Source organism: Apteryx rowi, unplaced genomic scaffold (assembly GCF_003343035.1).
Source record: "Apteryx rowi isolate R43461 unplaced genomic scaffold, aptRow1 scaffold_75, whole genome shotgun sequence".
NCBI lineage: Eukaryota > Metazoa > Chordata > Aves > Apterygiformes > Apterygidae > Apteryx > Apteryx rowi.
In genome coordinates, this window is record NW_020451038.1 from 2,415,002 (window position 1) to 2,440,505 (window position 25,504).

General features: G+C 46.5%; 1 protein-coding gene across 1 annotated transcript in view; it reads left to right on the top strand.

The window, feature by feature from the left end:
- GRIP2 (glutamate receptor interacting protein 2) overlaps positions 1–25,504 on the top strand; it is a 155,216-nt gene that overhangs the window by 68,003 nt on the left and 61,709 nt on the right. Inside the window, exon 2 of the mRNA XM_026087983.1 lies at positions 23,929–24,009. Coding sequence (XP_025943768.1) covers positions 23,929–24,009 — 81 coding nt within the window. The remainder of the gene's footprint in view (positions 1–23,928; positions 24,010–25,504) is intronic.

Here is a 25,504-nt window from a genome sequence, read left to right on the forward strand (position 1 = left end):
TCAGCACAGCAAGGAGTGGTTTGGGGGCTGGGGCTTATTTCAAAGCTGACTGAGCYGTGGAGAGGAGTCCCAGTAGGCAGAGAGAGCCCGGGCGCGTGATTTAATGGGGCAGGAATGCAGCCGTTCCATGAAAAGATCAAACGACAACTTGGCAGGAGCTCCCACTGCTCTCGGGGCTGAGCCGTAAACTGGGCCCTCGACTCAGGGGCTGGCTGATGCTGCCTGCGGTAGAGGAGTCTCCTGGATGCCCCCAGCCATGGGGGGAGATCAGTCGTCCAGTTCCTCAAATGTGTTGCCAGAGGCCTCTGGTGCTTCTCTCGTGCAAGTCCTTGCAATAGCTCTGCTGCTGCAAATTTGCAATATTGCCTGGGTGTTGTGTGATTGAATGAGAAAGTGTCCTGGCCTGAACTCCCAGACCTCTCTTGGAGGACATTGGGTCAAACCTGTGTGTAGCCCTGCCACGTACAAGGGAATGGTGCGTTCCCTGACCTGGTGAGGAAACCTTCACTCATGCATCAGACCCTTGCAGCTTGTGCTGGTGGTGTTCCTGGGGGCCACCCCCATACTTCCATCACCCAGTAGGTGCTGGTTTCTGTAACATCCATTAGATGAGGCCCTCTTTTCCCTAACCATAGTGCAAAGACACAGAGAGAGTCTGGTGGCCATCTCGTCTTGTCTGCGCCATCCCTCTTTCTCTTAGCTCTCTTCTGCAGACAGAGCACAGAGGAAAGCTTTGAGGGGGATTGATTACAATGCAATGGGTTTGATTTTTGCTGTGGCTTAATGCAGCTCTTACTTGATCACTCAGATGTGTTCTCAGTGTGCTTTTTCTCTTGATAACCTGACTTTTTCATGAGACCCATGAAATTTCCTCATCTGGAAATCATCTGAGATGGAAGCAATAAAGTGACTTGTGTTCATATTACTCATTTTAGCATTTTAAGTGTGACAGGCAAAAATGGAACCCAAATGGATTTTTTTTTTTTTTAAAGAGGCATTCAGATGTTCAGAAGTGTTTCCAGACTTCCTGGGCTGACCACCACCAGGGTCTTGGTGATTTCTTTCCTCCCCACTGGCCTTTGGGGCAGGGGGAAAAAGTCCTATCAGATATTTTTTTTAATACAGAGCTGTCATCTGTCCTTCGTAACTGAAGGGCCATAAAGCGCAAACTAGCAGTGATGTGGTGTGGGAAGGTGGGGGGGAACTTTCATCTTCTGCTTGGCATAAGCCTGTGTGTGGCTCTGCTAACACCAATGTGACATGGGGTTTCCACAATAGACTTTGCAATCAAATCCTTCTTGCAGTTGGAGGACTTCCTAAAATGCTTTTTGGCCTTCTTGAAGTCCGGGAAGACCTTGTATGTTCTTCTCTAGCAAACTCTATGTTCAGTTAGTCCTTACAGCAGGATCGCTGCAGGAGTGGGTAGAATGACAGAGGTAATTGAATCTACTTCTTGCTGGTCAAACTGACCAGCTGAGATCTGATCACAGACTACCCCAAGTTAAATGGTGAGCTGATTGTGACATAGGCAATTTCAGAAAACCTTTCATATGTTAGAGGTATGTGTTTCACAGAATGATTGAGGTTGACAGGGACCTCTGGAGACCATCTGGTCCCACCCCTCTGCTCAAGCAGGGTCACCTAGAGCACGTTGCACAGATTGCATCCAGACAGCTTTTGAATGTCTCCAGAGAAGAAGACTCCACAGCCTCTCTGGGCAACCTGTTCCAGTGCTCTGTCACCCTCACAGTAAAGAAGTTTTTCCTCATGTTCAGATGGAACTTCCTGTGTTTTAGTTTGTGCCTGTTGCATCTCATCCTATTGCTGGGCACCACTGAGAAGAGTCTGGTCCCATCCTCTTTACAACCTCCCTTCAGACACTTATACGCATTGATAAGATCCCCCCTCAGTCTTCTCTTCTCCAGGCCAAACAGTCCCAGCTCTCTCAGCCTTTCCTCATATGAGAGATGCTCCAGTCCCTTAATCATCTTGGTAGCCCTTCACTGGACTCGCTCCAGTAGCTCCATGTCTCTCTCATATTGGGGAGCCCAGAACTGGACACAGTACTCCAGATGTGGCCTCACCAGGGCTGAGTGGAGGGGGAGGATCACCTCCCTCCACCTGCTGGCAAAGCTCTTCCTGATGCACCCCAGGATACCACTGGCCTTCTTGGCCACAAGGGCACATTGGTGGCTTATGGTCAACTTGTTCACCAGCACTCCCAGGTCCTTCACTGCAGAGCTGCTTTCAAGCAGGTCATGTGTTTGGGTGACTCCATTATTTTTTCATTTTTAAAACATGATTTGTGTAGAAAGCAAGGGAAAGAAAACAAATGTGGTAGATCAGGATGTTCTTCAGTATATTTCCCATTTGCTTTCCTTTGCTGTTAGAAGCCACGCTCTTAGCCTGACCGAGATGCATTCTCTGCACACAAGGGACAGCAGTATGAATTTCCTGTGCCTTAATCCTCACCAGCAAATTCCATCCTTTATTTGTAGGGTGAGGATGGCCAGCAAAAGTGACTTTTTAATAGATCTTTGCCTCTTCCTGCTTGCTGATTTTGAGGGGATCGGTTCACCTGTGATCATGGTCTGTGCTATGCTGTGCCTGTGTAGGGCCAGATCTTCCCACTTTCCCAAATAGGCAGGAGGACAAATAGAGAAAAACGCCTGAAGGAGAAAGAGAGCTGTTGTGAGGAGCTAGAAGATGACAGGAGGAAACCTTTATAGATAAATCTTCTAGGAAGAAAGATTTTTTCTTTCTTATTAAGTAATTTATCACAATAGTATTATTTAATATAACTTCTACTCATCCAGCTGCTTATGTCACTTGTTGGTTTTGCCTCAGAGGCAGCAAAGTGAAAGATTAAGAGAATGAGAAACTGGGATGCACTTAGCAACTGAGACGTCTTTGAGTTTGGGACACAATCACAGTTGTCTTGGTTTGGTTTTTGCCAAAACTGGGCAGAGAGAATAAAAGGTCACTGAGTTTGGGTCATTCCTCTGCCCTGAACTAGTATCAACCGTACCAATGTTATTGTTAGTCCACCTTGCATTTGAAGACAACCATGCTGGAGACTCCACATTAACTCCAGTTATTTCTCTAAACTTAAATATTAAGAAAAGCTTTCTGCACCTGAAATTTAATGCCATTGCTTTCTGTCCTAACGGGGAGAACAGATTACTCCTTCACTCTGTGCATCACTCTTTCAAATGTCTGAAGACAGTAATAACCCTTTCTCTCTTTCCCCTCTCTCTTCTCTTTAGGATAGACAACTCATCTTACTTCAGCCTAGTCTGATAGGTTGTCTTCTAGATGTCTGACCAGACTGCATTGACCTAATCAGAATGAAGTCCAGCTGGACCACATCTTTCTTGGACTGTGGTATCCAAATCTGGACACTGTGATGAGTAAAATGAAAAAATGATTTCACAGCTCTTGCAGGCTGTAGCCATCATTATATGTACCACTAAGGTATTTGCTCTTCTTGCATATGCCATGTCACTGTTGACTTGTGTTTGGTTTGTGATCCACAGCATCCGAAGAGTTTCTTCCACAAAACTGTTATTTAGATAGCTTCTCCCATCCTTTATTCATTTGATTGCTCCTGCCCAGGTGTAGTAACTTGCATGCATCTCTATTGAATTGCTTATTTGTTTTCTCAGATCAATGTCAAACAGGTATGAATCATTCTGGATTCAAATTTTCCTTTCCAGCCTACTTCCAGTCCCTCATAGCTGGTGGTTGTCAGTAAACTTAATAAGTGCAATCTCTCTGCAATCATCCAGGTCATTAATGAAAACCTGGACTGTTACCAGGCTCAGGATGGGCCCCTATAGAACTCCATTTAATACATCCTTCCCTTCTGATTGTGAGCAACTGATGTCTTTTCTCAGTGTGTGGTTTTCCAATCAGTTTTGCATACACTTCATAATCATCTGTATCCTGCTTCCCTAACATGCCTATAAAAATAGCATATAAAATCATGTCAGAAGCATTTCTAAAATTGAGATACAACAACTTGCATTTTCTGTCCACCCAGAAATGTTGCTCTATCAGAGAAAGAAATTGGATGGGCATGACTTATTCACGATAGATCCGGGTTTGAGGTTAGTCCTCCTAGTTTTCTTTTAGCAGCTCACAAATAGATGATCAGTTCCAGGAACTGAAGATAAAGTAATAGATCTGTAATTTTTTTGCCCAATTTTGGCCAAATATTGCATCTCTTTTTTTAAAGCTAAACAGTGCATTTTGTTCTTCTCCAGTCTTGTGATACCTCACCTCATCTATAAGGTCTTAACAATACCTGCTGATGGCTTTGGTACTTCAGTGGCTGTGTCACTAAAATTTTGTTGGTTATCAGTCATATTTTTATGCTAAGTACTAATGAGCTGGTCTGCACAGTAGAAATGAACTCTTACTCTTTTCTAGAGAGGACCTATTCCATTAAAATTGCTGTTAGCAGTATAAAACAGACAAAGTAATTAAATTCCCCAAAGGGTGAGAACTGCCTGGTTGATTAAGAGCAAATCTTTCTTACTCTTTCCCTTGGCCTAAGGAACGCATTTATCTTTTTAGGCAGTTTTCCCTGCCCTGTACAGAGAAGAGCAGTTCCTTGTAGAAGACTGTGCTTATGCACATCTCATTAGAATACACATTTGTTGGTAGAAGGATGTTTTTCAATGCAAAAGACAGAGGTAACAATAACGGAAYGACAGCTGTTGAGGTCGGCTGTGCAGCACTTACCGTGGCAGTCCGGTTCCTTCTCCAGATGTTTACCTCCCTGCCAACCGGCTGAAGTACAGGTTGTAGTTGAAGCTGGAAGAGCTGCACTTTGGTTTTGAATGACCTGTTGTAGGAGACCAAATTTCACGTGGTGCAGTGTGTTAAATCTTGCTTTTGGCTTCRTGTCCAGGTTCGCTATCTTTATCGTGTGTTCTGTTTTGTTAAGCCGTAGAAGCTAGGGATAAATACACTGCCAAAGTGTGTGCGTATGTTGGGGCACGTAGGATTTGATTTCCTTTGAAAACGGAATATTAAAATTTATATTTTCATGTGGATGCCAATGTTTATTGCTTGTGATACTATCTAGTTAAATCAARGATGGGAATAGTGAAATTCTACTAGAAAGTCAGAAAAAGGTACAGGGGAGCTCAGAGGAGGGAAGGGTGCCTGTGTCTTTGTGTTTGGGCAYGAGTAGGTGTTACGAATAAAGGAACAATTAAAGCTAACAAGTAATAATAATCAGGAAGGAGGTGGTGTTGCAGATCTGGAGGAGAGGAAGTAGAGCAAAAATAAATATTTATCAGGGTTTGCCAATTGACGACTGAATGCTACCAGGCATAATAACATTTAAGGCTCTTTTCAGCTGTCAGTTCAGCTACGGCATAATTTTTAGCATGTGAGTAATCCCATCAGGGTATGTGCACGGTCTTAAGCCTTGCTAGGATAGGACCCCCAGGTCTTTGTATGGCTGTCTAGTCAAGGTGGCAGAATACTTCTTCCAAGACAAGCATGCTTACGTGGGAGTTATGGAAATTTGGGTTCTGTGACAGTCTGACTGCCAGTCTGGTTCTGATTATTCTTTTTATTATTATTGCCTTCGTAACAAGAAAAGTTACTAGCCAAGCTGAATGTTCTCAGCTGCCTAATTTATTAATCTGTGGATTTTCAAATCAGTCTGGTAACTTTAGAGACATGCAAAATCACAGAGGAGGTTACATGAATTTCTCTCCTTCCATTCCCAACAATTGCCATCCCCAATCTTTTTATTTTAATGAGAACTTTTTTTTCCTTTGACCGTGTGTTTTTGTTCAAGGATCTGATAATTACACGCTTGGAGACGATGGCTTTTCAAAAGCATCTTTCCCAGCAATTTTCAACTGGAGATGTGGATAAAAATATCTCCCCAGTTTTTTTTATCAGAAATGTTTTCAGTAATGTGCAATTATGAGCTCTGCCTTCATTCAATTCATCCTGGAAGAATTTGCTTCACAGGGAAATTCGTTTCCTAGCTGCTGTAGATGCCAGCATAGTTGGCAGCTGCAGGATTTTGTGGGTAGGAGGGAAAAAAAAGGACCAGAAATGAAAATTGCTGTGAAGTAAATTGGTCCTAACACCTGGAAACCATGAAAAGACAGAATATCATATTTTTTTGTTAAATCATTGTTAATTTGCTTTGCATATCATTCCCAAAATGGCCTCACAAAAGTTATTTAGCAAAGCTGAGATGTGAAGAGATGATCCCACTTAATCGTGCCTCACAACTGATCTGTTTCTTGTTGTGCAGGTTCATGGAGTTATGTTAGAAAGGTGAAAGGAGTTGTGGTTTTCTGGCTGGCAGTACTCTAGCTTCCAATCTCAGTGTATAATTACCGCTCTGTCTGTATATCTTAATGAAGCTGTAAGTTAAGAGCTGACTTGGGTCTGGGGGAGCAATATAGGCATTAAGATGAGAAGGGTTGCGGAGCAGTCATAAAAAGAGTAAACACGCTCTTGTCCTGGGAGGCAGGTCCTTGCGCTGTTAGGAGTAACATCCGGCTCCCGGCTTCTCTGGTGTATGGATGAAAATGGGATTTGTTGCATCCTCGTCCTTCATCGCATCCTCCTCCTCCAAAGGAGGGGAGGGGGGTCCCTGATCCTGCGTCTGCTGGGCTCTAGGTGGGCTGGAGGCAGAGGGAGGGAGGTAGGACCTACCTGAGGGATGTTCCTGCCCCCGCGATTTATTGAGGGTAATTTTTTATGAAATGCAATGCCATTTGGGTAGGATGAAATTCTTGGCATAAGATGAATGTACGTATTTTGCTAAAGTTTTTTCAATAACGTACTGCATTTCCCATATAACCTAGGTAGGACCCATGGGGCGAGTCTCTCTTGTGCCCCCAGAACCAGCTCTCCTGGGCAGGTCCCCGCTCGGGCTTTGCTTTGGATGAGTGCAGCTTCGGAGCAGGGTTTGGCGTGCACGTGGCAGCCGTGGTTTTAAGCCTGCTGTTGCTCGYGCCGGGACGCTGGTGTGGACACATTCCTGTGGGACTGCTGTTTTCATAAACCTGCAGCGGTAACTTCTTTTCCACAACGGGGTGGATGTTTTCCYGTCGCACCCTTCGCGTGCCGCGTCGTTCGTGCACCAAGTCATCCGCAGCYGTTAAACGACCCGACTCGCCCGAATTGCTGAACACCTCGTCCCTCCCGGGCTCTGCCTCGTTCCTCCCAGCCGCGCSGAGCCCCGCAGCCTGCGGGAGCAGCGTGGGCAGCCCCTTCCTCCGCGGGAGCTGTTGCCCTGGCAGACCCATGGCAGGTGTGGAGGTGCAGCTCCATCAGTTGCTTTTCCCAGCCAAATAACCCCCCTAAGGCAGGGCCTGCTCCTCTGTCTTTCAGCAACCACGTGTGTTACAAATGCTGAAGGTCTCAGTATTCCTGTCRCTCCTGTGCTGTAACTGGTCCCCGCTGTAGTGTCCCCACCCCTAGTGGAGTTGTCCCAGCAATAAATCTGCCCGTCCACCGTGCCGGCAGTGTAGGCCCCCTCCTGCCCTGCTCTTGGGGATGGCTGATCCTTACCAGGCCGTTTTAGAGGTGGATATTTCAGCCTGTAGCCTGTTCCTGCCCCTGTGATTTATCAAGGATAATTTCTTTTTATGAAATGCAATGCCATTTGGGTAGGATTAAACTCTTGGCATAAGATGAATGTACATATTTTGCTTAAGTTTTTTTTTTTTCAATAATTTAAGGCATTCCCTACATAACCTACCGTGTAAACAGACCGCGTTCCTTCCTGCCACGTAATGCTACGCTCTGTTACCCGTACTACCACAGTACCTCAAAACTGCGGCCCAGCAGCTCATCGTCCTCAGCTCCCCCAGTGCAAGGATGTGTTTGGAGAGGGGGATCTCTGGGGAGATTCCTGCAGGTCCGTCCTCTGCCGGCTCCTCCGGAGCAYGCGATGAAGCCAAGCGCGGGGCCTGAGCGTGTGCCTGCGCAGGGTAGGAGCGGACTAGCTGCGAGTCCGGGCACAGCACCGCAGGAGGTGCCTGACCTCCAGAGAGATCAGTGGGAAGATGCACCGGTACTTTTTGTAGATCTGGACCAACCTCCCAGGTGACTTCTCTCTCTTGTCAGCCTGTAGGGCCAGAACCAGGAGGAGGTTAGGAGGTGCCTGAGCTAAGCGCGCTCCCCTGCTTGCTGCCCGTTTTGCACCAAAGCCAGGTTTCGCCCCGCAGTCCATTGCTTCCTCGCCTGCCCTTGCCGTGCAGCGCGCGACTCTCCGCTCACGCTGAAGTTTTCCTTCCCTCTTGCTGCTGTCGCCGTCGGGGCGGTGGCCGAGTATTGCCCAGCTCTGGGCAGGCCCCAGGGAGGCGATGACGGTCGAGTAGCTGCAGTGATGTTGTAAGGCTGGGGAAGAGCGAGAAAGAGCGGTTTGTTTATTATTATTATTAATAATATACAAAAAAAAAAAGGAATCCCCCCCCCTTTGCTTCAGTTTATCCGCTGCCTTCGCGTTCAGGTGAGCTCAGCAGATGGATCCCGTCAATTAGGCAGAGCGGTGATAAGCGTTCACCTTGCAGAAACTGGAAAACAAAACCTTTTGGARTCTGCGGCTCCGGCTAACAAGCGAAGCGCCGCTGGCTTTCTCTCCCTTTTAAAAGTCCCTTTATCATTCAGCAGCCGACTAGAGCAGTACCATGAGCTATAATAGGCAATTAGCTCCTARCAGATTTATGTGACACTATATTTTATAAGCAAACAATCATATGCGTTTAATCATTAAACGGATCTGCTGTATCTAATGTTCACAAGGCCGATCTTTCTCTCTCCTCCCTGTGCACGTGCTCGGCTCTCTTGCTCTCAGTTTACAYCAGCACAGACCCACAGACATTCACGCTTGCGTAAAACTGATGCGAATGGGCTACTTGGCAGCTGCCTCTGGTGCTGGGTGAGCAGTGGCAAGAGGTAAGTACTTGGCAATAGCTGCTCCCAGGGATGTCCAGACTCCATCTAGAGGTTGGCAAGGTGGGACAGGAGGAGCCTGATGCCAAGGATTTTCCTTTTCCTCGTGCTGCAGACATGGTGCGGTTGAGGGGTCATACGGGTACCGCACAGCCTCATGTGCCTCAGCAGAGTGCACGTGTCGAGTGATAGACAGTGATTTATGCAGCATTCCCTAGACTTTGCTGGAGTTGGAAAGTAGTCAGACAGTTTTAGTATTCGTGGTTAATTTTAGAAATACCTGCATGCATTATTCTTCCACACATCTATTACACACTTGACAGAACCTGCTGGTTTTAATTTTTATTAACATAAGTGCCTTGTTGAATCAAAATTAAGTGCATATTTGGGAACCATAATGTGAAGCATTGCACTTAATGGTGTGTGTTCTCGACAGGTGAGAGGCTATCACGAGTCTTCTCTTTCCTCAATACACTGCAGTCTTTTGTTACACCTGAATTTTCCCCGATTTCATTGCCACTTCCTACCCTATGTAAGCTGTAAAACTCCCAGCTGCATTTTTTCAGATATATGTTCCTCTCTAACCATGCTAGGCCTTGGATTGCAGTGGGTGGGGAGAAGGTAGGGGTCCGAGTTCTGCAAGGAGCAGGATTTCAGCCTGAAAAGCCCAGGKCTGTCCCTGTGTGCTCGGAAAGGTGCTCAAAAGAGTGAGCATCTCCTGAGCCTTTCTGCGGATAGCAGAGCTCAGCTTGCAGCAGTGTGGTCTGATTTTCACCAGGATTTTCCATGCCTCTTGGGAATTATTGTGCTGGCTGTAGCTGAGAGTGGGTTCTCCACCTGCTTTGCATCGCCCATGCAATGTAAAGCACCAGCACAAGTGTTTGCATGAAGGGAGCTACATAAAACAGCTGGAGTGCATTAATAACTCCGCTGAAGCACGGCCTTATCCATCTTTCATACCAAACGGGACGTTTGCGTTCATCGCGGTGGTGCTGTGCTGATCTTTGAGCACCAGCCTGTTTGGAGGATGGGGAGTCAGCAGAGCTGGCCCACTCCGGCTGGCGTGGGGGGGACRGCCGTCCAAGCTGGGGCTCATAGAGAAAGCAAGAGGAGTGATAACAGGAGCAGGGCTTGTGGGAGACAAGATTTAATGGGCAATCCAGGGACTAGCTGATTTTTAACAGCTRGTTTGATGGGGGTCAGACAAAACCACTTCCAGCATCAAAGAACTTTGAGCTTTGAAACTTTCTTATTTCATCTTGTTGTCCTTATAAATCTGAGATTCCCCGGCTTTTTGATTTCTCTCCTTCTCCCTCCTCCTCTCATTTTAAGCAAGCCTCTTGCTTAAACTTTCCTTAGTCATTTAACTCTAAGCTTATTCCATCTCTCACACAGCTCCTGTGAATCCTCTTGACACAGTCTAGGATGAAAGCAGCCCAGACGCATACACGGGCCATTGCATAAYGGATGGTTTGTGTGTCAGAGTCTAAAATCTACATATGTTTAGATCAGTCGTGAAGTGGGAACATCTGTATATATTCATATATAATGGCTTTTACCACATGAATGAATAATCCAACTCCCACGATTTGCTATTTACTTTTTTGAAACATTGCTRCTTAGCTAAACACTGTGGGGAGAAGCACATTTATGGGAATTAAGTCTTAGTAAGATTTAGTGAAGCTTCGTGGATAAGCTGGAAACAAGTCTAAATGGGTGCCGGAAATCTTTCTTTATTTTTAAGTTAATGCTGTCTGGAACTTCTTCCCTGTTTCTTGACTCCCACTGGTTTTTAAGCACTTTGCATCAGAATGCAATGCAAATCCAGGATAAAGCACCTGACTTGCAGCCTACTGCATTGAATGTCATCCCATGTGATGCCATCCCTCAATAGTACTAGCTGTCTTTGCAGTCCTCCTAAAAGAGTTCCCAAACCTCGGGAGCCTCAACACGAGCTGGGGGTCCAGCTGGGGGGTTGCCCCGTTGCAGTGTCACTGGCAGACCTACGTGCGAGAAATTCTAGTGGCCTGGCCCATGGCGGGCTGGAAAAAGTTGTTGAAGTTATAGGTCAYCCCCTTTTAAAAGAAGGCTGGTGACTTGCTACCTCTTGTCGCCACTGGGTCAATCTATTTTATTCTCTTCCCGCAGCCAGGAACCCCTCCTGGCGCTGGTGCGAGTCCTGCCCTCGCGGGACAGACACCCCCAAGCAGGTCGCTGTGGCCACAGCCGAGCGCGCGCCCACCTTCAGGCTTCTTTTAACCACGATGGTCCTGCAGTGATTTTCCATTGCCCCTTTTGAAGCCGTAGTCTAGCCGAGATGATGAGATCAGCGCAGTGACAAATGGTGTCACGGACAGCTTTGATATCCGCTTCTCATAGTTCATTTGACTCTTGTTTTTCATGCTAGTGTTGATGGCATCATTTAGGTTTTATATATATCTGTTTTCTCACTTCACCCCTTGGTCCCTGGCTCATGCCTTTATTAAATGTTATTGCACTGAAGCCCATCTCTTCCGTTGCCTCATTTGCTTGGGGTTTTCTGTTTTCTTGCGTTTTGTGTGGGCTTGCTTGTTGCTGTTGGCGCTGTGATTGATCCTGCATCAATCTCAGCCTCCTCTTGACCCAGCACAGCAAATCTCCCAGATTTTCTTCTTCATTTATTTTTCTGATCCCGCTCCCAGAGCTGGCACAGCCTTGTAATTAGGAGCAGAGAGATGGTGCTAACCAAGGAGGGGTGACCTCCCTCGCAGCTGCCCGGCTAGGCTCCCGGTGCCGGCGCCTTGTTAAGCCTTGCGGGAGCAGGGGCTGCCGATGTCAAGCTGAGGCTGCTCTAATAGATCAGCAGAGAAACAGTGTGATTCACTGTGAGAAGGTTTTTCCCCATCCCATCATTATCGAAGGACTTACCTTTCCTAGCAGGTTTCCTTGAGATTGGTTTACCACTCTTAGTTGAGCCCCACACGGCATGCCGTAAGTTTAGCACAGACACTTRAATTTTATGTGTGCTCTTGGGAGCACTTATTTTACATGGATAGCATGGACTCTCTTGGAAGTACTATAGGAGTAAAACATCAACAAAAAGATGTGTTGCAACTTTAATGGTCCCCTCGTCAGAAAAAGATTATCAAGCTGAACGCTGGCATGGCGTCTTGCTGCTGCTGCTTTACCTTCCCTCTCTCCTGAATCCGGTGGATTTTTCTCTCTGCCCAGGTTACTGCCTGCTCTAGGAGAAGATTGCCCCGTTGAAGCGGGTAAAGCCACCAGGTACCACAGTGTYGCGGAGGTGGATTCCTGTCATGGGGCGGAAGGGGGGACACATGCACCTTCCCRCATGGAGGCTCAGTCGCTGCAGCTTCCCTGTCCAACTTCTGGCTCTCCGACCTCTTATTAAAGAGCTACGTGCTCTCCTCCCACGTAGGCGCTTGTGCGCTCGGAGCGAGCTGCCTTCTCCCCTTCTCTTCGGCACGTGAACTAGATTGTGCTTCCGAAGTTCCCTCCATGGGAGACTTCCCGGCACACTTCTGCCGYGGAAATCGGGACGAGGCTTTTCTCACGAACCAGAGGCAGGTTTCTCCCCATCAGGCAGTTAACAACCTCTTGATCTGACGGCGCTGTGATTGAGACCTTGGAGGACGGGAGACAACAGATACCGTTTTTAGTGCGAAGATCATAGGGACCAAAAGGGAGCTTGTAAAAGACAAAATAGGTCAAAGAATTTGTTATTGCTGCAGTAAATTGATCTCCATTTCAAAAGGTGGGAGTGCTGGCGTCTCCCACCTGTTCTGCCGTTTCCAAGCTGTTGATTTATGCCGTGGATTCAYGCCCAGGCTGTGACACGAGTGTGCTCAGTGCTCAGCATTGCGAATGGGGGCTGAATTTCGGTCTCCCCTTCTCCTCCCTGGAGCTTTGTGACTCTAAGCCTGGTGTTAGGTGAGRCAGATCTGGATTAATCAGGGTTCGGAGTTTGTCGGTTTTCTTTTTTCATAAAGAAGAGGCTTTCGCTGCTCAGACAAAAACATTTTGTATTGTGAACATCGACACATTTTTTGGCTTTAACTACTGAAGTATCAAAAAATAAAACCTTTCCCTTTTTGTCATACCTTTTGAAAAACTGTCCCAGTTAGGAGGGTACTTAGTGCAAACCCTGTGCAGTGAAAGCAGTCATAGTGTTTTTCATTAAAACAAAATTTGTTTTCACGTTTTTGACTAAGGTTTTCAAACAAGCAGGTAAGAGTGGCCACTAGGTTTAGATGACACCAGTTTTTCTCTGGTGAAAAGCTGCAACAGAGCTGTCTTTTTATTTGATTTTGCTCCACAGATACTTAGTATAGCATTTGTTGCTTATGAAAAAGGGAAAGCCGCAGGGTTTGAATTTAGGAGGCTGCATTTCTTATCTATCTTCATGTTGAAGAAGAAGTTTGGAAGCTTGCTTGGAGTTAATAGGGAGAATTGTATTCCCTTGCTGGCTAGGATTTCCTGCTGCCTATTGCACACATGAATAGATTCAGTTGTATCTAGAGAGGCATTCTTCCTCGCAAATGGCTTTAGACTTTATTGTCATTTCTCACCATATTACAATTGCTCACTTGGATAACTTTCACAAAAGATCAGTCTGAAAAAGTATCCTATTTCTCTTTAGTTTTTACTTTTGAAAGGTGGTTTCTTCAGATAACACAATCGGTATATCAGCAATATTTCATCTTCCTAGCTTATTGCTGGATTCTCCCCCATACAACCTACRCTGCTTAATAAGAGAAATTGCCAGATTGACTGGAAAATGTGACTTTAATAACATCATTTCAAGCACTAGAACCGGTGAGAAATAATAATCTCAATGAATTGTTTTCTGCACTATTCTTGTCCCTCATGCACAAAATTACTGTGTATAATGTGTGTGTGTGTGTGTGCACGCAAACGGAACCTGCAAGGGGGTGAGAATCTGCATAGTTTCCCCTGCTCTTGGGTTGCTCATAAATATAAACCGATGAAGCTATCTGAAAATGCCGTCTGAAAGTGGTGGGAAGGACTGTGGGAAGGGAGTCTTCCCTTTTCTCTTTTATTTTTCTTTTTTAACACTGGAATTTCAGATCTTGCCGAGGAGTGCTTGAAAAGAAGTGAACCGGGAAGGGCTCCCTGGTGCAAAAGGGACCTTTTGGTCTTTGGACTTTTAAGAAGGTGCTTTGGAAGGGATGGATAAAAGGGAAGATGTCTGCTTTTCATTCGGGAAATGTTATCTGTACTAAAGGTCCAGCCTATTCCCTCCTTCAAGGAGCTCCTAATAAACCTGACTTAACACACAAAGCACATCCTCACTAGAACGAGGAAAGAGTTGTCCCTGATATTTTTAAATTAGAGAAAGAAAAGAAACCCCAGGCTTCTTTAGAAGAACAGCATAAGCTCCTCTGTGATCAAAAGAGCAAATGAAGCCTTATTTCCTATAGCTTTTGCATCCAATATCCCTTATTCCTATCCCTACCACAGAAAAGAAAGCGGGTGCTTCTGGCTGGTGTGGAGCTCTTTGCACAGCAGACTAATTTGGGCCTCTCCTGTTCAGAACACAATTTTAATGAAAGCGATGGGACTGTAATTTTTTGGGCCACTACCCCTCCTCCAAAGTTGGTTGATGTTGGCCAATGGGGTCCAGAGACGCAAGAGGACAGTAGATGGATGGATGGACGTACAGGCAGCATGTGAAGTTAATTTTCCTAGAAAACCAAGCTAAAACACGAAGCTTGATTTAATAATAAATTCTAGCTACTTTTAAAAGTATTTTTTTCTCTGTCTCTTGGTACAGCTTGAGTGGAGACGAGCAACCGCTTCGGGGTCCTGTATTGCACATCCCATCAGATACACTGCTTAGATAAATAAAGTTACTCTGTGGCTGGCTTCCACAGCAATAACAGATGACAGACGGTGCATTGTAGCAGTGTCAGGTGTATAAAAGACACAACTGTAATGGCAGGTTAACTGCAGATTCTTAAATTATGTTTTTTTCACTTCTTCCCCTTTTGTGTTTTTTGTTTTTAATAGAATGCAGTATATTTAATGAAAGTATGAGGAATACCAAGTCTTGGCATTTCAAGTCTGGTCCAACATTCATTCTTATCAGATGGGACTTGGATCAGTCCTTGGGAGGTGTTTAATATCCTGTTAAAGTTGATATGAAGCCTTTCCAAAGCCTGGCTTTTCTGCAGAGCCAGCTTAAATGGGTTTTGCACAAAAATATAGATCTTATGCGGGTTCACTAAATGCTGATGCTCTCTCCCTTCTTCATTACGGGAAACAGAAACCTTCTTCCTCAAGCGTTTTATATATAGGCTGAGGGCTGGCAGAGGGGAAGAGCTGTACTCTGGTATCCTTTGGAAGCCAACCTGCTTGATAACAGTGGCGTGTTCTGGCCTATATCTGGGTCTCATAAAGGCTACTGCTATGCAAATAGTTATCTACATCATTTCTGGTTGAAAATGGTTGCTTGAAACAAATTGTTCCTTTAAAAGTAATTTTGGTTTCTTATTAAAAAAGAAAAAAATAGAGGAACAAAGCATGGAGTTTTCTGTTGAACAATAGGCTATTGTATCTTTTATAGATCTGTTTCCTGTGAATAAAGCAGCAGGTGGTTATGAAATTATACATGCCTTAGAAGGGTTGGTAGATAACTGAATAAAGGCTTTAGAAGAAAAAGGGAAGGAGYGGGGGTTCGGGGGAGATGAAATGTGCGCTGTGTGTATGGGGAATTAAGAAGTACAACGTCCTCCCGGAATAACCTCAAAGTTTGGACAATTTCTCTCTGGCTTGGATGCCAAAATACTGCACAAATAGATGGATGAGATGCTGTGAAAATCTCTGTTTCGTGCCTGAAGAAACTGTGGTTGGTGGGGCATGTTCCCGTCCCTGGGGAAGGGAGCACAGTGTCGTCACAGCGTGGCTGCCACAGGTACTGTTAGTGCTTTGATAATGCTCTTGGGACCTTTCTCCTACCAGATGTAGCTAGGACTTTGTCCTTAGAAAAAACAGGCTTTCGGAGGGGAGCTGAAGGCAGCCGGGGCTGGAGGTGTGGCAGAGGAGCTGTAGTGACCCACGTGGAGAAGAAGAGTAAGGGCACCAAGGCTGGGCGCGGTGGAAGGGTACGAGTGGAAAGGGGTATGGCTTGCCCATGTGGCAGACAGCCCCTGTGGGTGCTTCTTGGAGTGGGGAGGACGATGTTGCTCTGTGCTTTGTTGCAAGGACATGCGAATGGGCCCTGCTTCAAGTTTTATCACCGTGTTGAAGACTCGCTTTGACCTGCTTTCCATGTTTTCTGGAAACTAATGGATCACTTCAGAGGAGCAGGAATAGGGTTGTCTTAACATCTCTGTAGRTTGTTGGTGTTCTTAGTTCTGATGTCTGCTGAAAAACACTGCTGGGGAGAAAGTTCAGTTTTCTTCTTAGAGGCAAAGACCTTGTTCCAGCAAGTGCAGTTATCTAGAAATATTAGAAATTTTATTAAATGTAAGAAAAAACTTTTTTTACTGTGAGGGTGGTTGAACWTTGGAACGGGTTGCTCAARAAGGTTGTGGAGTCTCCATCCTTGGAGATACACAAAACCTGACTGGACACGGTGCTGGGCAGTCTGCTCTAGGTGACCCTGCTTGAGCACGGGGGTTGGACCAGATCATCTCCAGAGGTCCCTGACAACCCCAGCTGTTCTGTGATTATACAGTCCAGCCTTCCTCTTTGGCTGTGCTCTTAGAAAATTTGCAGTAAGAAAAATCAAAGAGAAAGCGTTCCCTCAAGCCCTCATCTGTCTTCTTTGTAACTTGTGAATATCTGCTGTATGGGGTTTTATTGCCAGTGAAAGGAAAAATATTAGGTTTTTCTTAGCAACAGGAGGCCTCCATCGTGTGTACCGCAAATTTGTTGGTACATGTATTTACGAAGTTGATGGGAGAAGGGGGGCTGCTCCCRAAATACCTCGGTCCGTTTCTGACTGAACGCGCYGATAAGGGGAAAACTTTTTTCAAARTGTTCCTGGTGCAGCAGAGAGTGAGAAGAATTTCCAAGCCCCATTTAGGTCTGAGCAGCTCCCATGGGAGGATCTCACTGCTTGGTGCCCGTGGGGGCTTTGGAAGCGCCTCCACAGGACTGGTGGAGTTGGAGATGAGGTCAGGGACATGCACTGGTTTGTTGACCCAGTCTACTTCCAAATGCCCCAACCAACCTCCCAGAGAATAAAACGGAAGAAAACACTGTGGTTTTTTTTTTTCCTTTTTTTTTTTTTTTGATGCAGTGAGCAAAATAGTCAGTGTCATGAAAATGAAATTGTGCTGCAGAACCCCAAAGCAGAATGATTTTTTTTTTTTYTTTTTAAGCACTCCACAGGAGCATGGGCTGTCTTGCCTAAGAATTCAGCATATTTGTTGCTGTATGCTGGGGCTGGTTTTCCACAGGACAGACTCATGAACCTTAGCTCARCTTTTGCAGTAGTCTAAGAAAAATAGTCTGGAGATCACAGGCAGATTTTTTCGTCTGTTTGTTTGGGTTTTGTTTATTTTTTAACTTTACTGTTATCTAATAAGCCGAAGCAGTGGATTTCTGGAGATAGGAAAAGAACTGAACATCTGCATTGGGCTTAACAAACTCATGTACAAATTTTCCAAGGGGCTCAGGAGCTTTGGATTTAATCGATCAGAAGAAGTCTCAAGCCAGCCCGCGAGGAAGGCTTGAGGAGGATGGGAGCCTTTGGCTGTGGAAACAGAGGCTCCCGTGTGCAGTGACCTGGAGCGGAGGCATGGGAGGAACTCTTGGAGGTTGCCATCAAGTAGATCGACAACTCGTGCAAGATATATGTCTTTTTTCCCTTTCTAGCAATATGACAACTTGCAAATCCTACTAAACCTGTTAGAGGCAGGTCTTTTGAAAGATAGTTAGGTGCCTAAAGAATCACATGCATGACTGTAGTGCATTTTTCAAGTGCGTGTCTGTGTCTTTAGACACTCAGATTTCTTTAAAATCCTGGGCCTTGGAGACTAACTCCCAGGAGGCTGCAATTTGAATTATCACTAGCWACCTGACCCACTCTCGTGCACCCTGACTGCTCTTTATCTGACTACAGATAAATGCTTTCTCTGACTTCAAGAAATAATTCTCTTTGAAATGGATCAAATCACGCTTAGTTTTAGTCRTCTGAGTTCCTGCTACCAGCCTCGTGCTTTTATTCTAGCAAAAAACACCAGCTTGCGTTAGCGTGAACAGCTTTTGGTTCTTAATGCTGTTTTAGTATTCATTTCTSTAAACAAGGAAGGCAATTACCCTATGGCAAAATAACTGTCTCCAACTGTCTTTTTTCCATTAAACAAATGGGAGGTTTTACCTCTTGGTCTTCCCACAGTATTAATGCTCTTTCTCTGCGGGAACCATCTGAAACCGATCCGAGAATTTGAACGACTTGCAGACAGCAAGCCTAATTGTCCCAGAATCTTATTTAGTCAATGCCAATTTTCATTAAGAGGTGATTTCTGTTAATGACATAGACTTATAACTCTTCTAAATGAAAAAAACCCCTTCCCTTTCCCCCCCACAGGCAGGGATAATGAACTCCTAAATCAGTGCTCTTTCCGAGGAAGCTTTTTCTTCTTTTGACAGAGGTTGGCTTGAGACCTCAGCGATGTCAGAAGATCCTGATGCCTGCACACACGTCCCATTGGGAATTTAACTGAGTGAAATCCTGGCATTACTGAAATCAGCTCTACTGCTGGTTGCTACAGAACTAGAATTTGACCCAGGACTTCCCCATTTGCTCCCAACGGGAAAAGCCAGGGGCTGATGGGGCATCTCGGACAGTCTGCAAGGTTGACTGGCTTGGGCAACAAATGGGTTAAACCATTCTGTAAGCTTGGGGATCCCTAATTTAGGGAAGCTGTGGTCTTCCTATCAGATAGGATGTGATTTAAATGTGTGTAGTTGGCCCCTGTGAATCAACCAGGTAGCAACAGTTTGGGATATTTTGGGGGGACAGTTGCCGCATGTCTTTAGGAAGAGCTTTTTTTTGACTTTGGGGGAGGGGCAACAGTTTCTGGATAAAAATGGTGTTCGTTCAAAAAGCGAATGGTTTCATTTGGATTTTTTCTCTTATTAAAAACTATTTTCTTTAACCTTCTCCCTTCTTCCTAGCCTTCCCCCAGACTAGGTGTTAATACAAAGCATCTGATTTTGTTGTCCTCTTAAAATAAGCTTTTCACTTCCTTGATGCCTTCTTTAATTCTTTCCAGCGCAACAATCATAGTTCCATTTGGACTAGGGGCATATTATTGAAAGAAGTTTTGGAAGYGGTGTTATTTAGGATGTGATTGAAATCTAGGCTGGCTGGAGCAGTGCAAAATGTACCTCCTGCAACAACTCTGCTAGCAAAGTGATCGGATTCGAGGCCTCAGGTACCCTGAATGTCTGCCAGATTATGTATGAGGATGCTTAGGGATGATTAGAGCCATTGTCCTTTTTTTTTTTGGTTTGTCATCTTCCGTTTCTGCTCCTCCTCATTCTCCTGCTTTGCTGTCTGAAGAAGGGAGAAACGCTCTCCATGGAGARGCTGCGAGCAATTCTGTCCCTGGCACAACGTCGCACCAGGGAGTTGTGCTGGTTTGAGTGTCCTAATGCTGTCCGCTCCCAAATCACCCTCCTCTGAAATGTCTCCTTCCCCTAATCTTACTTCCAAGCCTAAATGTGACATGTCCATGATGTTTTTTTCTTTTTCTCAGCAGGCAAAGGTGGGGAGGTAAGTTCAACCTTACTATTAGACCTAAGAGAATCCACATCAGAGACAGTTGTGGGAAATTAGGAGAGYGAGTCCTGCTGCAAATGGAGCATCTTGTTTTTTCTATGAACACCCCAATTCTTAATCTTAAAAGAAAAAAAAACCCCACAGATYGGGTCAGCTTCTGTCAAAAAGCAGGCTGTGGTAGAAAATCCCCCCCAAAACAAAAAGCACTGAAAAAGGGGATGATACATTTTTATTGCCGCGTGGCCATGCTGGAGCGAAGGCGATGGAYGGTGTTTGCAAAGCAAGCGGCAGAGCTGTGGCTCTACAACTCGGTGCCGATTAATAGCAGAGCCACGAGTCTCTGGGCTTTRCGGCGAGCCGGCAGCACGGGGAGCGGGGCCCTGCCGCCGGCRCCCCTCCGCCAGCGCCCGGGGCGCTCCGGGGCTCGCGCTGGGGAGCCTCCTTTCCTAGGGAATAAATGCTAAGCCAGAGCATGGAAAAACCTCACCTTCCTTTCTTTCCACCTCTGGTACTTCAGCTGAAGCAAGGAGATGTTGTTCCTGCTCCTTTTCCTTCATCCGTCAGGGTTTTTTTTGAGGGGATGAGGTGGGATTATGTCCTCATTTTTATTACTGCCTGAGATATGTAATGCTACCGTAAAAACACTGTTGCTGCAGAAGAAGAAAGCCYAGGGCTCCCTGTGTAGAGCAGAGACTTGGGAGCACCTCGCTCCCTGTGTTGGTAAGACACCAAAATAGCAAAAAAGTTATCAAAGAATTTACAGGAACTTTTCTATATTGTCACAGATTTCCATGGGGTTAATGTATGGGAAGTGTTGCACCCTCAGCTTTATTGAGTGTTATATACTCAGGGAGCTTTTTTTAAAGATCTAGAGCCCACATTAACACAACTGCCTGAAAATCACCCCTTTCTGACATTTTCCTTGTGAAGATTTTTGGCCCGCTTGGTGTGAGAGGAAAAAGCTTGAAAAATATACCTTTAATGGCTCCAGCGCTGAGTGCCTGCAAAAAGAACCTGCCCAGGCTTAAAAAATAAAAGTTATTTTCCCAATTTTAGGGAGCAGAGAGGTTCATGAATTTTCAGTGCTTGGTCGGCGCTACTATTTGGGCCGACTGAGCAATCAGGCTAGTTACCAGCAATTCCTCTGCCTAGCTGCTGTGCTAGGCAGGAGAAGTCACTAACAGAGAGCACAAAGAGCTAAAATTCCTTTTATTATGATTATGATTTTTTTTTTTTTTTAAAAAAAAGGACCCCCCCCCCCCCAAAGAAAAAACACAACAAGAGAAGGTGACTGCAGTAATACCAGCCTGAGCGGCAGAGCAGGAAATCGGCTGCGGATGAGCAAAGAGCCGCCGGCGGGGCTGCTCCTGCGAGCAAACGCCAGTTCGCGCTTCGGCAGGCGGCGCGAGGCAGCTTCCTTTCCTGTTCAAACGCTTGAGCCAGCTGACAAGCGAAAAAAGCCAAACATTTTTAGCATAATCAGCTGTGTTTGGAAGGGAGAAGCCCGAGAGGACGGGGAGCGGCGGCGCTAATTATTTGCCGGCTGAGACGGCCGGCGGCGACGCGGCGCGGGACTTTGCTTCAGGCTCGCTGCGGGCGGCAGCTCTCGCCCGGGCGGCTGTTSCCGGCCGCTCGCCTGTTGGCGGAAGCTGTTGTCAATGTGAGGGCGTCCTGCTTACTCGCTAAAACGGCAGCCGAGCTGCGTTTGCCAATAGCTATCGAAGTTCTCCGGATAGGGAGAATAACTTGGCGAAATGAGGTTTCGTATCGGTATCCCCCGGGGCTGCGAGGGGAGGCCCAGCCCAGGAGGGCTCTGGTAGCTGTCTCGCGCGGGGCGGCGTGTTTACGCGAAGCAGATGGTTGCCTGTCTTGCTTTGCCAACAGATTAGCGAGCTGGCTTCGAATCATCTCCTGTGGTTTCCCGGGAACGCCGGGTTGCCGTTCGCGGCGGAGCAGTTTTGCCTCCAGTGCGTTACCTCGTGGCGGAGCAGGCGAAAGCACCCTCGTGGGGAAAGCGGCCGCCTTGCCTCGCGACGCTGCTGGGTACGAACGGCCGAGGGCCGTCCCGAGCTAGCGGGTAGCTGCGCCGGGAAACGTCGCCTTCCTTAGGCTCCCCTTGGCCGTCCCTGTTCTGCGGCTCTGCAAGACATGGGGTGGCGAGACGGAAGAGGACACGGCATTAGGAATAACCTGCCAGAGAGAGAAATTAAGATGGACGTGGCCAGGGCTGGCAGAGAGCAAAAGCTCTGAATATTTATCRCTATCGAACGTTTGCTGAAGAAGAGATGGCAAGTGACTTTGCTTTGGTTTTAAAAAATTGGATGCTGGAGCAAAACTGTCCCAAGCGAAGTAAAGTTCTGTCCAGAGTCATTAAGCCCAGATTAACCTTATCCCTGGTCTCCACATCACGCAAAGGACCGTTGTCATTAAAAATGCAAATTTAATTTTCAAGCCTTCTGCTCGTGAGCAGAGGCCAGGCAGTACTAGCACCTATCTGAAATCAATGGCTCGACTTGGTGCTTGCTGTGACTCTGCAGCCGAGTGCAGCTGGTTTCGTGGCAGCGGCGAGGGATGCTGCTGGATCCCCCCGGGAGGAGAGCGTTGCTTCCCCTTCCTTTCGCAGAGATCCCGGCTGCTTAGCTACCTGTGTCAATGTGCTTTGGCAGCAATGATTGGGCTTAGCTTGATGGTGGTCTGGTTGCAAGTGCCAGTTCTTGTTTTATCGGAAATCTTCAGTTTCATGGGGATGGAAAAGCCCTCAAACTGACAAGGGAGAAGAGGCCAGGGTCTGGGTCTCTTCCTTATCCCTTTATGGGCTGCAAATCCTGGGCTGAAAAACTCAAGGGTGTTTATTTTTCAGCTGAAATTTTTTACGCTTAAAAGCACAGACTTGGGTCAACTAAAACATTTTCACTGACTTCCATCAGCTTGTGAAAATCACTTCAGCTGGGGAAACAAGGATTAGAACTAAATCAAAAAAATGCATTGTGCCTTTTTGAAAATTGCATTAGGTGGAAACTTATTTTCACTTGACTTTAAAAAAATGCTCAAGCCCTCGGGTGAAATGTCACTCCTGGTGGTTAAATGCAACACGTGATCCAATTAATACCATCATTATCTTGTTACTGGGGGAAGAGGGCTGCCAGCAAATTGAAAATTGATTTTGATTGCTCTGGGTACAAACTCACTGTCCTGAATGAGGCTGAACAAAGCAGTTGTTTCCTTTGCACACAACAAGACCAAAACTTCTCTGTAACTTATATTTAAGTTACTAAAGGGCTGGGGACAGGGATAATTGCATGAGTTTTCCAGTAACAAGTATTTAAACTAACACGTACAACTTCTACACCTTCACAGCTCCTGAAGAGCTGGGAAGGGCAATCCAGGAATGCAGTTATTGAGAACGGGCGTTATTCGATACTACATGTTTACTGGAAATTATTGATCAGTGATGCTCAGCTTTTTATGAAATGCCACAGAGAACAGGCATTTTAGATGTGCGGCAATGAAATCTGTAGCAGCATGCTCACTTCTCTGCAAATGAACTCTCTGCAATGTAGGAATCTTCCAACAGGAGAATGCAAAGATATTTAAATAGTTTACATTTAAATTTCAAATTATGTTGGACAGTGCTGATACTGATATCATTTCTTCTTTTTTTCTGTCTTTTTTTTTTTTAAGTCCCTAAAGAGAAGGTGCTCTCTGTACTGTACAGAGGCTGAAACAGCAGCAGGAAAATGCGACTTTGAAATAATAGGATCTGTAAGAATAGGCAATTTAATTCAAGTGTAGTGATTTAGTGCCCTGTTAGTGTCCTGATGTATTACTCCATTTCCAAAGACCGTAAGTTTCTTCACAAGCATAATGACAGGCTTAAAACTTGTGAGACTAATGCCACAGCTTTCTCTGTCCTCAGCTGTTCCCCATAATTACAGGAGTAAGGGAATTTTGTTCTCTCCTGACAGATTAGCTCCAAGAGAAATAAATCAGATAATGCTATTGCGCCACCAGTTTCTTGGTTTTTTTTTCTCTTCCTCTCAAAAAAGCAGACGAGTCCACAAAGGGCAGTGCAAAGGGCTGGAAATGTTTTTTCTCACCTACAGTCCGTGACAGGGTTGTGATCCCAGCTACGGTGACATCATGGACACCCTTTTTGAAATGCTCTGGTTTTGTTGCTGTTTCATTGCTTTTGGCGCTAACGTTGGCTTCTGTGTCTGCTCTGCTCCCAGATGATGGCCCTTACTCAAAGGGGAGCAAGGACTCCGGCGGGATGGACGTGGCCCTGGTCTCCAGAAGGCAAAGCATCCCAGGTAAAGGAGAAGGTTGTGTCTCGTTCCCACGCCACCACACCTGGGAATCCCATGGGCTTTACCCGGCTACCCCTGTTTCAGTGTATTGGTGAGCGGGGCTTTTGCTGGAGGACAGCAATCGGTGGTAATAACCAACGTCAGTATGAGCGGTGGGTTATGGGTGCAACCACAGTCTGGTCTGGAGCAGTTAGAATGAACTAGGGAAGACCTGGTTCCTGCCCTGAGATTATACCTGCAGAGGAGGAAAATCACAGCAAAGAGAGAGGGAAGAAGCCTTGCCACATCCAGACTCATGGTGTGGGGAGGGAGGGAGGCAGTGGGGCTAGCTTCGCATTTCCCTGCACGTGGCACTAAGTGTGCTTTGATATTTAGTCAGTGGCAGCACACTGCTGTGCGATATAATCCTTCCCATGCAGAAATGCTCTCGGAGGCCCAAAGAGGTAATAGAGAAATGTTGGTGCTAGGTCTTGTCTGTCAGTGGCCTGTCAGCAGATTTGGATGGGCTGTTCTGAACCATTCTTCTGCTTCCTAGTAAAGACCGGTGCTTGGGTTCTACTCCTGACCATTAATGACACAGTCACCCGTTTGGTGTTGTGTGCTGGAGAGGCCAGGGGGGGAGTGGAGCCCTTTTGCCGTTGCTTCATCGTTGCAGCGGTGCAGGTGAGATGTGGCTCTTCCTCCAGGGCTGCTGCAAGGTCTCCAGGAAGGATGAAGGGATTATCCTGTGTAACGGGCTGCTGCAACGTGTTGCTGCCATCCCGGGGCCCTTGTGGAGAGGGGATAACTCCTCGCTTGCAAGAGCGAGTCTGTCCACCAGCCCTGGCTCAAAGCATCCCATAGGGAGAGCAAAATTCAGGTGTGCTCCCCCTGCCCCAGGGTGCTTTGAACAGCAAAGAGCAGCTTGGCACCCGTGACTGAGCAGATCCTGGGGGGCAGTGGAGAAAATGAGGCTGGCAAGAGTCAGGAGGGCTTGGGGTGGCTCTAGGTCGTGGAGCAGGAGTTAGATTTAGGTTCCCAAAGAGAGGAATTGAGGGGCGGGGGGAGGGGGTCTGTGCTCCTCTGTTGGCAGGGGTGCTCCCTACTCGTGAGTCCCGTCCCAAAACCTCCCCCCAATTCCTTGGCGGGAGCATCGTGAGCAGAGAGGTGCGAAGACAAGGCTGCACAATCTGGGAGAACCAGCCCCTGTCTGTGCTGGGAAAAACAGGCTGTCCCCTTGGCCATCATCGGTGCAAGATGGCAGCCCCAAGCTGGCCTTGGTGTGGCCATGGGCTGGATGCTTCCCCGTGAGAACAGTCTTGGGCTTCTGCTATTTGCACTTAAAGACAATGTCTTGAAGAACCAGACCCTGCTTAACCAGCACTCTTACCTGTTTGCCTGTGTCTGTGATACCAGCGGCAGATTTGTAGCGGCACTGGTCAACTGTTGTTTACCTTGATGGATTGATCTCGGGGACTTGCCTTGTTTTTGGAGTGGTGATTTCTTCTTGAACCCATAA